The following is a 12,560-nucleotide window of genomic DNA, read 5'->3' on the forward strand; positions in this document are numbered from 1 at the left end:
GACTGAGAGATGTGGAATCATTCTGTACTTAGTATGATGAAAGTATGTTTGAATGTTAGAGAGAGTGCACACAAGGAACTGAGAGCACATGCTTACACTCAAGATAGAACATTTTGTTAACTAATCCTTTTTACCATGGTATTACAGGTACTAAATCCCCTTCTGGTTCTTATCTTCATCCCATTGTTTGATCTTGTCATTTATCGTCTGGTTTCCAAATGTGGAATTAACTTCTCGTAAGTGCTCACTATGCCTTTGTTGCTCAGACTGACTTAATATTTGCTCAGTTTGATAAAGATTCAATGTCAGCACTTTCTACTTTGTATTATTTGTTTCAGTGTATCATTTTTCTGCTTCTATGTATCCAAGATAAACTAAATGCCTACTGGTACTGGAGGATGGGCATTAGATCTAACTAATTCTCATTATAAAGAGTCCAAGCCATTCCTGCAGACTTAACTGTGTGATGTTGAAGGGGTAGATCTAAGCTTCACAGAAATTCAAAAGTATGTGAGAATAGGCTCCTAAATCAACTTGTTGCTTTGTTCCTGAATGTTGCCTCTTCAAAGTCTAAATCCTATAATGACAGTTAATCGCTTTAAATCTTTTATTGTCCATATGCAACAAAGTGGGGACCTGGTAAGAGGAGAAATAGGTTGTCCCTAATTACTGCTTTTCTCCCATTCTAAATAGAAGCACCAGATGTTGTATGGAACTGTTGAATCACTATATTGTACACCTGAAACTAACATTACACTATGTTAATTAACTGGAATATAAATAAAAACAAAGAAAAAGAAGTGTTATTCTTTGTAAATTTGACAGAGGAGGGTTTCAAGTCTCCTCTAATTCCGGATTTAATAGCAATTTCTTTTTGATGGCCACATTACGATATTCAAATGGCCTTTTGTCATTTACTCATTAGTTGAGCAGATACTACTGAGTTCAGCACCAATGCCATGCAAATATAACAGCACAAATGAGTGCTGAAAGAGTTCACTGTTTAGTAAGGGAGGTAGAACACATGCAAGGATAATTATTACCCAAAGTGAAATATATTAAGTGCAGCAAGTAGGGAAGCTAAGTGCCAGGGAATTATAGAGAAAGAAGAGAGTCCTTCTTGCTGCCAGAGTCAAGAAAGACTTATGGAGGAGAAGAAAATGGGATAATAATGTATAGTTCATGGCATAACTGTATGGACATTGGTAAATGTCCAATAAATCTGGTAAATGTCCAATAAATCTGGCTGCATTACTATTATTTTTTGGTATGATGACATAATGGATAGAAAGACCATCAAAAACAGAAGTTGAGGTGGGAAAATGTGGTGAATTAACAGAGAACTGTTCAGTGTGATGAGTAGAGGAAGAAAGCTGTGTGAAGGGGAGAAGTAGCTGGGACCAAATCAGGAAAGGTCTTTAATGGTAGGCTTAGAGGGTTTCAGTTTTAGCCTTTACAGTCTACAGTTTCCATATAATTGTCTCTCCCTTTCCTCTGCAGATCGCTTAGGAAAATGGCTGTTGGTATGATCCTAGCAAGCCTGGCATTTGCAGTTGCTGCAGCTGTAGAGATAAAAATTAATGTGAGTTCAATAAATCTTAAGATCCATGAGGGCAAGACCGTATCTTTGTTCACTCTTCTGCCTGTTCAATCCTGATTACCTGGGACCTAGCACAGAACCTGTTTTGAAGAAGATGCATCATAACTCTCTGTGGTAAATGAGTAGATACAGGGGTAGAAGAGCAATGCAAAATGAGGCCCACCTCCCACCTAAGTGATTCAGAGTATATTGTCAAGGAATTCCCCAACACTAATATCTAAGCTATCTCTTCATCTCTTTGGGAGGACAGGCTTTTGAATATTTGGCAGATTGAATAGCCATTGGGGAATGACGTATGAGATCACAACTGAGTCAAAAAGCATGGAGTTTTTTCATGTAGCATCAGTGCTTGCTGCACTGAGCTGGTGTTTCCCTCTCCAAACTGCCTTCAGAGTTTTCTAAGCCAAATGCCCTTGAGAGGGAGAAAACTGTGTCCTCCTGACTAGATGGACTAGGATGTCAGAGGTAGGACTGAGATATGTGTACTCCTTGTATCGGAAGGTTTGTTGGTAATTCTGACATGTGTTCTCTGTCCTAAGAGAATGACCCCACTGCAGCCTGGTCCCCAAGAGATTTTCCTGAAAGCCTTGAATCTGGCAGATGATGAGGTGAAGGTGACAGTACTGGGAGATGAAAATAATACTCTGTTGGAGGAGTCCATCAGATCCTTTCAGGTGAGATATGGACTTGAACAAATTAGAAACACATTCCGATTATGCAACAAGGTGACAGCATAATATAGTGGTTAGAAGCATGCACTTGTAGAGTCAAACTGTCCCCAGTCCAATTCCTGGTTCTGCCATTCCCTAGCTGTAAGACCCTGAACAAGTTATTTTATCTCTAAACCTCAGTTTCAGCAACTGTAAAATGGCAATAATTTTTACGCCATGAGCTGTTGTAAGGATAAGTATTATATGTACAGCACTTAGCATAGTGTCGGGGACATTGTAAGGTCTCAGTAGGTTGTAATTTGTATTGTTATTTCAAACTGCCTCCTAATATCACATCCTCTGGAAGGATTTGGCTTGCATATTTTCACTACTATTACTGTACATATTCTGAAATATTTATATTTTCTAAAGATTTATTTATTTATTTGAGAGAGAGAGAGAGAGAGCATGAGCAGGAGGGGCAGAGGGAGGGGGAGAGAGAATCTCAAGCAGACTCCATGCCAAGTGCAGACCCTGATACGGGGCTCGATCTCACCACTCTGAGATCACAACCTGAGCTGAAACCAAGTGTCAGATGCTTAACCAATTGCACCACCCCAGTGCCCCTGAAATATTTATTTTAAAATATTATTTTTAACAATAAAAGTAATGTACATCTGTTGTTGAAAATTGGAGAGTGTATGGAAAGACATAAAAACCACCTATAATTCCATCACCCAGAGATGATCAATCAGCATATTGGTATACACAAATAAACTAATTTCTAAAAAGTAGTCAAACTCTATATGCTGTATTGAACTTTTTTTCCTTAACATTAATCATGTCATAAGCATCCGTCTGTGTCCTTAGATAATTTGAGAACATGATTTTAATGGACATATGATATTCCATTTTATGGATATATCATAGTTTATTGAAGCATTTCCTTATAGGTATTTAAGTTTTTGTTATTAATATACATAATCCTATAAAGAACATCCTTACTCATAAATCCTTATGCATGCCTCTAATTACTCTCACATGGAGTGTTCCTAAAAATAGAATTGCTGGGTTAAAGGGCAAAGTTGAAAGTATCTGATGAGCTCACCCACCATGGGATTCTATGAGACAGTGATGCCTGTGATAGGGTAGAATGTGAATGTGACAGTTTCTTCATTCTACAGAAGATGCCACGCTATGCCCAGCTCCACCTAAAGACAAAAAGCCAGGATTTCCACTTCTACCTAAAATATCACAATCTGTCTGTCTATACTAAGCATTCTATGGAGGAGAAGAACTGGTACAGTCTGATCATTCTAGAAGATGGAAAAAACATTTCCAGCATGATGGTAAGTTGAGGAGTAGCCTTAGGGTCCAAATTGTTATTTGAGTTTGACCAGCTCATTAATACCTTACCAAAGATATGCTTGATGATCAGATTTTCTGATTATCAGTTCCTTGTCAACTGTAACTGATTTTTACTTTCCTCCATTATAGGTGAAGGATGAAGAAAACAAAACAACCAATGCGATGACAGCTGTAAGGTTTGGTTGTCAAGGAGATCCAAGGCCACTCTGTTTTGTATCTTGGTCTCTTCTGATCTGTGAGGCTTCAGATAAAGCAGCCTCACATTCTACTTGTCTTGTACATGGATTCTCTCTTCTATAATATCAAGGGCACTGGTGTCAGAAGCATTTTCCAGAACAATGAGAGGCATATAGGCTTGCTTTCCCATGTGTGTTAAAAAGATACCCCTATATGTGTATATGCTCCCTGAGCTCTGTTGCACACATCCCTTTCTGTTGAATTTTATCCATTTATTTTGCTCTCAGGAAAATAATTGAGTACTTCCATCTCTGTGATCACCAGAGAAAAATTTAGAAGTGAGCAGATAATCCTCCCTTCATGGTTGGTAGTTGAATATCTCTTACTGTGTTTTTAAAGTATAATTTTATGATAAACCTGTAGAGGCATGGTGTAGTAAAGGTAACACCTTTGGAGTCAAAAACTTGGTTTTGAATCCAGATAAGGCTGAAAGTCATGTCAGACAGCTAAAGAAAGTTACAGAGATGGAGCCCCCAAGAGGTCACCTGCTCTCTGTAGCAGATAATCAGGCATTAAATAGAGAGATGCACGTGCCTATGGCCATCAAGATTAGGTGGTTGCTGTTGAGACTAGCACTTTAGAGGAGAACTTCTAATGAAATGTCTGAACTTTGCTGAAGGGTGGAACAGTCATAATAATTTGCTTTTGAATATGCTTTAGAAAAAGTAAACAGTTCAAAATAAGTAAGACAATAGTGAGGATAGGACTTCCCTGGGGGAAAGAGCCAGAAGAACCACAGGAGCTCCCAGAAGGAGTAAAAGGAAATTTCTAGATTAGTGCAGGATTATCTAAAGTGCAGGAATCAACATTAGGGGTTCTAGAGGAAACTGCCCTTCTTATCTTGTGGGCCAGAGATTAGTACAAAAGCTATCAAAATACCAAAACCCATACTGAGGAAACAGTTTAGGAATCCAGGTTCAGGACACTTTAAAAGATCATTCTGGAAGTGTCCAGGATTGTCTGCAGATTCCAAAATGATAACTCAACCTACCAGGGGCTGGGAGTCTGAGTTTTGCATAAGTCAAATCAGACTTCATTTATAAGAGGATACAGTATCAGTTTATATAAATTCTAGTATATATATTTATACATATACATAATTATTTTTCTTAGTGGAGTCTCAACTGATGAATCCCACCATTATAAAAGGGAAAGAAATTGGATGCACCTAAGCTGGATTAGTGAGGAGACTCAGACTGCCATGGGTGATCATGATAGTGTCCATCCTAGCTAGAGATGACGTGAGGGTGTGGCAGATGGAAAACTAATACCTCAGGAAAGATAAAGTTAAGGATAACTAAGACTACTGATTATTTCTTACATGTGAGTTCATTTATTCATCCACTTAACAATAAATAACATGACCTTTTGTGTGCCAAAAACTGTTCTAGGCATTGGGGATATAGTGGTAAACAGGTGTCCCTGTTTATAAAGGTTTGTCTGATGTGTAACAATGTCTCTACCCTTAGGTTTGTTAATACTTTACATAAAGAGGTCAACATCTCCCTGGGTACAGATATCTCCCTCAGTGTTGGTGAAGACTATGGTGTGTCTGCTTACACAACTGTACAAAGTGGAGAGTAAGAGCATTACCCTCGTGGACATTTTACTTTTATCAACAACTGTTTTTTAAATGTTTTATTTGCATATAGGTGAGGGGATTAGGTATATCTCAGCTCATTTTGAGTATACTCAGGTTCACTTTTTTACACTGTTCCACTAATTCAGAAGACTTGGAGGAGAAAATTTCATAAGAATTCAATGAAAACACTTAGGGCCTGAAATCCACAAAAAAAGATGATTTGTGCCTTCTTTATTTAGATGTAAGATTTAAAAAAATACCTGATAGGCAATGAAGAGCTCAGATCAGCGGCAGAAAAACCTGGCGTAAAGATAATTCACTCCTAGAGACTTCTCTTCAAAGAGAAATGGTGGCTTTTCTGCTTGACTCACCCTGAGTAGAGAGATGAGATCAGTCTTTCCCCTGGAGATGGGAGTGCTTTTCTAGGCTGTGGTGTTTATTCTAACCAAAATTGTCCCGTTCCAGATACCCTGTGGTACATTGTAGAACAGAAGATAAGAACTTTTCACTGAATATGGGTCTACTAGACCCTGGTACAGCTTATCTGTTTGTTATTATTAATGTAAGTAGCTCATGGCCACCCCTACTCTCTCCTTGCATGTAACTGTTTCTATATTTATATATCTATATTTGGATCTGAATTTATCCTGTGATCACATACTTATTTCTAGTGTAAAGTGATAGGTTCTATCATGACTTTAGAAAGCCTACTAAGGTCTCTAGAAGGTATGTTAAAAGAGATAACATTGGCAGCAGGCGTATAATAGAAATATAGAATGATATAATATGTGGCCCTTTACGTCTGGATTCTTTCATTTGACATATTTTTCAAGGTTCATTCATGTTGAGGCATGTATCAGTGCTTCATTTCTTGTTACTACCAAATAATATTCCATTGTATAGATGTAACACATTTTATTTGTCCATTCATCAGTTAATGGACATTTGTGTTGTTTTTACTTTTTTGCTATTATAATGTTGTTATGAACATCATGTACAACTTTTTGTGTGGCCATATATTTTCACCTCTCTTGGGTATATATCTAGGACTGGAATTGCTGGATCACATGGTAGTTCTATGTTTAAACATTTGAGGAACCCCTAGGAGAATTCCATCTTACATTCCCACCAATAGTGTATGAGGGTTGCAATTTTTTCACATCTTCACCAATACTTGTTTTTCTGTTTTGTTTTTGTTTTTTTTATAGCTATCCTAGTAGGTGTGAAATTGTAGCTCATTGTAGTTTTGATATGTATTTTCATAATGGCTACTGATGTTGAGCATCTTTTCATGTGCTTATTGGCCATTTGCATACCTGCTTTGGAGAAATGTCTATTCAGATCCTTTGCTGAATTTCTAATTGGGTTCTTTATTATTGAGTTGTAAGCATTCTTTATTTATTTTAGATATGTCTGTTATCAAATATATGATTTAAAAATATTTCCCTGTTCAATAGGTTATTTTTTTAACTTTCTTGATGTTGTCCATTGAAGCACTAATGTTTTTAATTTTTATGATGTTCAATTTATCTATTTTTCTTTGGTTGCTTGTGCTTTTGATGTCATATCTAAGAAACCATTGCCTAATCCAAAGTCATGAGGATTTGTGCCTATGTTTTCTTCTAAGAGCTTTATAGTTTTAGCTCTTATATTTAGGTCTTTAATCCATTTTGAGTTAATTTTTGCATATGGTGTGAATTAAGGGGTTAACTTTATTCTTTTATATGTGAATATTCAGTTGTCCCAGCACAATTTGTTGAAATGACTGTTCTTCTCCCATTAAGTGGCCTTGGTACTCTTGTCAAAAATCAGTGGACCATAAATGTGAGGGCTTATTTCTAGATTCTCAGTTCTATTCCATTGATCTATATGTCTGTTCTTGTGCCAGTACCACACTATCTTGACTGTTGTTACTTTGTAGAAAATTTCAAAATCAGGAAGTATAGGTCCTTCAACTTTATTCTTCATTTTCAAGATTGGTTTGGCTACTCCGGGCCCCAGGGATTTCCATATAAGTTTTTGGATCAGCTTAGAATCAGACAGAAGCCAGCTGGGTTTTGATAGGGATTGCGTTTAATCTGTAGGTGATTTTGAGGAATATTGTTAACAATATTAAGTCTTCTGATCAATGAACATGAGATCTCTTTCCATTTATTTAGGTTTTTTTAACATCGAATTTTTTTCAACAATGTATTAGAGTATAGGTTTTACATTTACTTTGTTAAATTTGTTTGTAAGCATTTTATTTTTTATGATACTATCAGGGTTTTTTGGTTGTTTTTGTGTCAGAGAGGGAGAGAGAGCATGTGGAGGGGTCGGGGGGGGGAGGGGGGGGGAAAGAATCTTAAACAGGCTCCGTTCCCAGCCCAGTGCAGAGCCGGACACGGGGCTGGATCTTACAACCCTGAGATCATGACCTGAGCCGAAATCAAGAGTTGGGCACTTAACCAACTGAGCCACCCAGGTGCCCCATGCTGCTGCTGTTAATGGAATCATTTTTCTAATTTCAGTTTCAGATTTTTCATTGCAAGTGTATAGAAAAACCAATTGATTTTATATGTTGATCTTGTATCCTGGAATCTTACTGAATTCATTTATTAGTTGTAATAGTTTTTTTAGTGGATCCCTTAGGACTTTCTACTACAAGACCATGTCATCTATATAGAAATAGCTTTACTTCTTCCTTTTCAACATGGACGCATTTTATTTCTTTTTCTTGACTACTTGCCAGGCCTTGAACCTCCAATAAAATATTGAATAGAAATAGTGAGAGCAGACATTCTCCTGGGGGGAGAGGGAGAAGCAATTGGTCTTTTATCATTAAGTATGTTAACTGTGGGTCTTTCATATATATCATTTATTTTTTTCTTATTTTATTTAAATTCAATTAATTAACATATTGTATCATTACTTTCAGATGTAGAGTTCAATTATTCATCAATTGCATATAACACCCACTGCTCATGACATCACGTGCCCTCCTTAATGCCCATAGACGTCAGTTAGTAGGTTAAGTTGCCTTCTATTCCTAGTTTGTTGAAGTTTTTGTTTGTTTGTTTTTTACCATGAAGGGGGGTTGAATTTTGTTAAATGTTTTTTCTATGTCTATTGAGATACTTATGTGGTTTTTGTCCTTTATTCTATTGATATGATATATTACCTTAATTAATGTTCAGATGATAAAACAACCTAGTGGTAGTTTTCCAGGGCTGCTGTAACAAGGTACCACAAGTGGAGTGGCTTAAAAACAGAAGTTTATTGTTTTACAGTCATGAATGCAAGAAGTCCAAGACCAGGGTGTTGGTAGGGTTGGTTCCTTCTGAGGGCTGTGAAGAAGAATCTTTTCCATGCTTATAGTGGTTTTCTGGCAACATTTGGTATTCCTTGATGTGTAGAAAAATCACCCAAATCTCTGCCTTCATCTTCATATGGACTTCTTCTTGTATGCCAGTTTTCTTCTTTTTTACCAAGATACCAGTTATATTGAATTAGGGCCCACCCTAATGCCCCCATTTTAACATGACTAATTATATCTGCAACAACCCTGTATCCAAATAAGTTCACATTCTTCAAAGAGAAATGGTGGCTTTTCTGCTTGACTCACCCTGAGTAGAGAGGTTAGGACTTCAACATACGAGTTTTAAGGGGACACAATTCAACCCATTATACTTGTATTCCTGTTATTCCACTTATCATTTGTTCTGTCTTTTATATGATACTCAGGATAGAAGTCCTATATATTGTTTCTGAATGCCAGGATCTAATAAGCATTTAGAGTAGAGACCACAAATTGGAGCCCGGGGGCCCAGTTTTTTCCATAGTCCTGTTTTGTTTGGCCTGCACACTACTGACAAAAGTAATAATAATCCTTAGTAACTGACAATATTAAAATTCAGGAGATTTCACCTAAGAAGCTGGGTTCTTAACATTTCTTAAAAACAAAATCAGAAGATTTAATAACAGGAATTACCATGTCAGTTGGCTGGTGCTATAGTGGCTCTATCCTTTAGATGGGGCCTGTGCTATCCACTTTACCACAGCCCCCATCATTCCCATTCAGCCGGCTTCATTTTCTTAATTATCTGCCCGTGGGTATTTGAGTATGTGACCTTGATTTAGAAGTTCAGGTCATGGTCTTCCCTTAGCCTAAGAAAACGCAAACATATGCCCATGTATTGTTCACAGTATCAACTGAAGCAAAAGTTACCTTCCTATTTTGAACCGAAATGGCCCTTTGACTCAGAGAATCAAGGACATCTGGATACCAGAGCCTTTTGATCTTGATGTTTTAACTGCCATTTTAATCACATAATATTTTAGATATTATACCCACTACCTAATAATGGTTTCACTCCAAGAAATACATATAATTTTAGAATTTTTATCCTCTTTATAACAAATATTAGTAGACATAGACTATATAAAATAAAACCAACCATAGCTAAAAACCTGCATAGTAAAAGTACTTCTAGACAAAGAAATAAAGATTAATCATGTATATTTGGTAAGATAAGCAACAAAAATTTGACCCTGAAAAAGTTCTTTTTGACCAAAATTCTACAGAAAAATTGCCTTTCTTTCTTTTTTTTTTTAAGATTTTATTTATTTATTTGACAGAGAGAGACACAGCGAAAGAGGGAGCACAAGCAGGGGGAGTGGGAGAGGGAGAAGCAGGCTTCCTGCGGAGCAGGGAGCCCGATGTAGGGCTCGATCCCAGGACCCTGTGATCATGACCCGAGCCGAAGGCAGACGCTTAATGACTGAGCCACCCAGGCACCCCAAAAATTGCCTTTTTGACATAATTTAAATGTGTAAGATTTGAGTTTAAAAATGATGGCCAATAAATAGAATTTAAAATAGCAGGCAACATTTGATATAGATTTTTCAAAATTGATCAACAAAATCTTTAAGGTTTACTAAGAAAATAATTCATTTTGATAAAAGCAATTTTAGTAAAATAAAAATTTTAATGGAAAATTAAAAACAGTTTAATTGTACTTACATAGAAAATTGGACAAGGAATTAAACTCTTCTCAAGAATGTGCTTTCTGAAAATTCATTGTGTTTGTATAATTCAGATGCCATTTTATATTTAAAATGTTGGCCAGGATCAAAATACCTATAGGTCAAACAGTGGAAATCCAAACTACAATATCAAAATATTCTGCCATTGAAGGACTCAGTCAATAATGGTATCTGAGTGACTGAAGCCAGATAAGTGAGGGCAGTGTTACCAAAAGGAATTTCAAAAAACTGAAATTGTATAGAATTTGCTCAATCTCTTGAAGGATAAAAATACAAAGAGGGGATCGGTATATCACAGAATGCTGTAGATCAGAATATTTACCTGAGACTGCTGATAAGCCCATCTCTTCTTTTCCTCACTAAGAGCACCAATCATGATCCTCAGGCCTGGAAAATGGAAGACATTCCTACCAACAAACTGTCCATTGCATGGCAGCTACCACAATATGCCCTGGTTACAGCGGGGGAGGTCATGTTCTCTGTCACAGGACTTGAGTTTTCTTATTCTCAGGTAGGTTTTTGCAAGTGAAAGTGGAGGTGGATATATTGCTCAGGGAAGAATGAATTTTAATCTTCGCACTGCCTTAAATAGGTATGTGATCCTGGCCAAGACCTCTATATTTTTTGGTCTTAGATTTCATATATATGACCCTGAACAGAGTCATCTTGACTCCCAGGATCATGGCAGTGCAGCATAGTAACTGATGCTGTTTGGGATCTAGGAAAGCATACTTTAGGAATAAGGATGGTGGAGCCAAATTGCCCAAGTTCAAATTTTGATTGTACAACTTATCGTGTAAACTTGAGCAAGTTAATTATCTCTCTAATGCTATTTTTCTTTATGTGTAAAGTAAGAATACTGATAGAATTTATCTCCTAGGGTATAATAAAGATTATATGATATCATGAATTAAATATTCAATTAAGAGGTCCATCTTATTATTACTGTTGACATTATTATCACCCCTTGAATCAACATGTTAGCTGAAGTTGGAGGGGGAAGGAGTTCAGATTTGGAAACTTGTGGGAAAAGTTTTCTGGACAGATGCGTGGGTCATCGGGTGGTGTTAGGGAGTTTGTTTACTCACAAACCTGTGTTCTCTTTAGGCTCCCTCTAGCATGAAATCTGTACTCCAGGCAGCCTGGTTGTTAACAGTCGCAGCTGGGAATATCATCGTGCTTGTTGTGGCACAGTTCAGTGGCCTGGTACAGGTATGGATCTGATGCAAGCAGGAGTCTGTGTCTACCCAAGATTCCCCTTCCAAGTTCCTTTCCTTCCTCTTACCCCACCCCTTTGCCCCCACATTCCCCACTCAGTGCTGTGTGTAAGATGGGTTACATATAAACAGACTTTGCCAGGAAAATGGACATGTAAGAGTGGCAATCATGGCCACCGTAGGCCATATGAGGAGAGGCCAGTGAAGCCATTGTTGTTTTAACAAACTTCTGCCTACATTGATGACCCTGAGTCAGTCTGCTCCCTAGTCCTCATCCTATGAAGATCCATTTAAAGTTTCTTCATATTCTTCTTTTATATTTATTTCTTCCTGCAGTGGGCTGAATTCATTTTGTTTTCCTGTCTCCTGCTGGTGGTCTGCCTGATCTTCTCCATCATGGGCTACTATTATGCTCCTACAAAGCCAGAGGATTTACAGGAGCCAGCGGATAAGCAGATTTCCCCTACCCAAGGGAACATGATCAACCTGGAGACCAAGAAGACAAAGCTCTAATGGCTCCCCGGACTCTTCCTAGACCCCAATTCTGGGCTTTGGTCTTGGTCATCACCCATCCTAAGACATTTTTTCTTCTATTTGGTTAGGGAAGAGAAGTAGCATTGTATCTGAGCTGATCTCCACTTTTCTCTCATGATAGAGGCAATTCTAGGACTGGATATTCCAATACATTAAAGAGCAAGTCCCCTGAGACTCTATATCTTCCCATTAATTACTAAACTCTGTAAACATTGTGTAGTATTCCTGAAGCAGGCCTAGCATTTCTAAATGGCCATTAAAAACACAAATGTGTAATTGAAATTAGTCTCTGGGGTTATGCAAAGTTATGTGGGAATCCCTTTACTTGCCATTTAGAACTGATGACT

General features: G+C 37.5%; 1 protein-coding gene across 2 annotated transcripts in view; it reads left to right on the top strand.

The window, feature by feature from the left end:
• The window catches only part of SLC15A2 (solute carrier family 15 member 2), a 33,141-nt gene extending 20,949 nt beyond the window's left edge, over window positions 1-12,192 (top strand). For both annotated transcript variants that reach the window (XM_028110656.2, XM_028110657.2), the window contains 10 exons: window positions 148-236; window positions 1,501-1,582; window positions 2,140-2,274; window positions 3,435-3,599; window positions 3,748-3,794; window positions 5,325-5,435; window positions 5,903-5,999; window positions 10,827-10,973; window positions 11,570-11,674; window positions 12,016-12,192. In XM_028110656.2, the coding sequence (XP_027966457.1) occupies window positions 148-236; window positions 1,501-1,582; window positions 2,140-2,274; window positions 3,435-3,599; window positions 3,748-3,794; window positions 5,325-5,435; window positions 5,903-5,999; window positions 10,827-10,973; window positions 11,570-11,674; window positions 12,016-12,192 (1,155 nt within the window). The remainder of the gene's footprint in view (window positions 1-147; window positions 237-1,500; window positions 1,583-2,139; window positions 2,275-3,434; window positions 3,600-3,747; window positions 3,795-5,324; window positions 5,436-5,902; window positions 6,000-10,826; window positions 10,974-11,569; window positions 11,675-12,015) is intronic.
• Window positions 12,193-12,560: the final 368 nt, after the last annotated feature.

Source organism: Eumetopias jubatus, unplaced genomic scaffold (genome assembly GCF_037043125.1).
Source record: "Eumetopias jubatus isolate StellerSeaLion01/CBP00866 unplaced genomic scaffold, mEumJub1_p1.0 scaffold_1, whole genome shotgun sequence".
NCBI classification, from domain to species: Eukaryota; Metazoa; Chordata; class Mammalia; order Carnivora; family Otariidae; genus Eumetopias; species Eumetopias jubatus.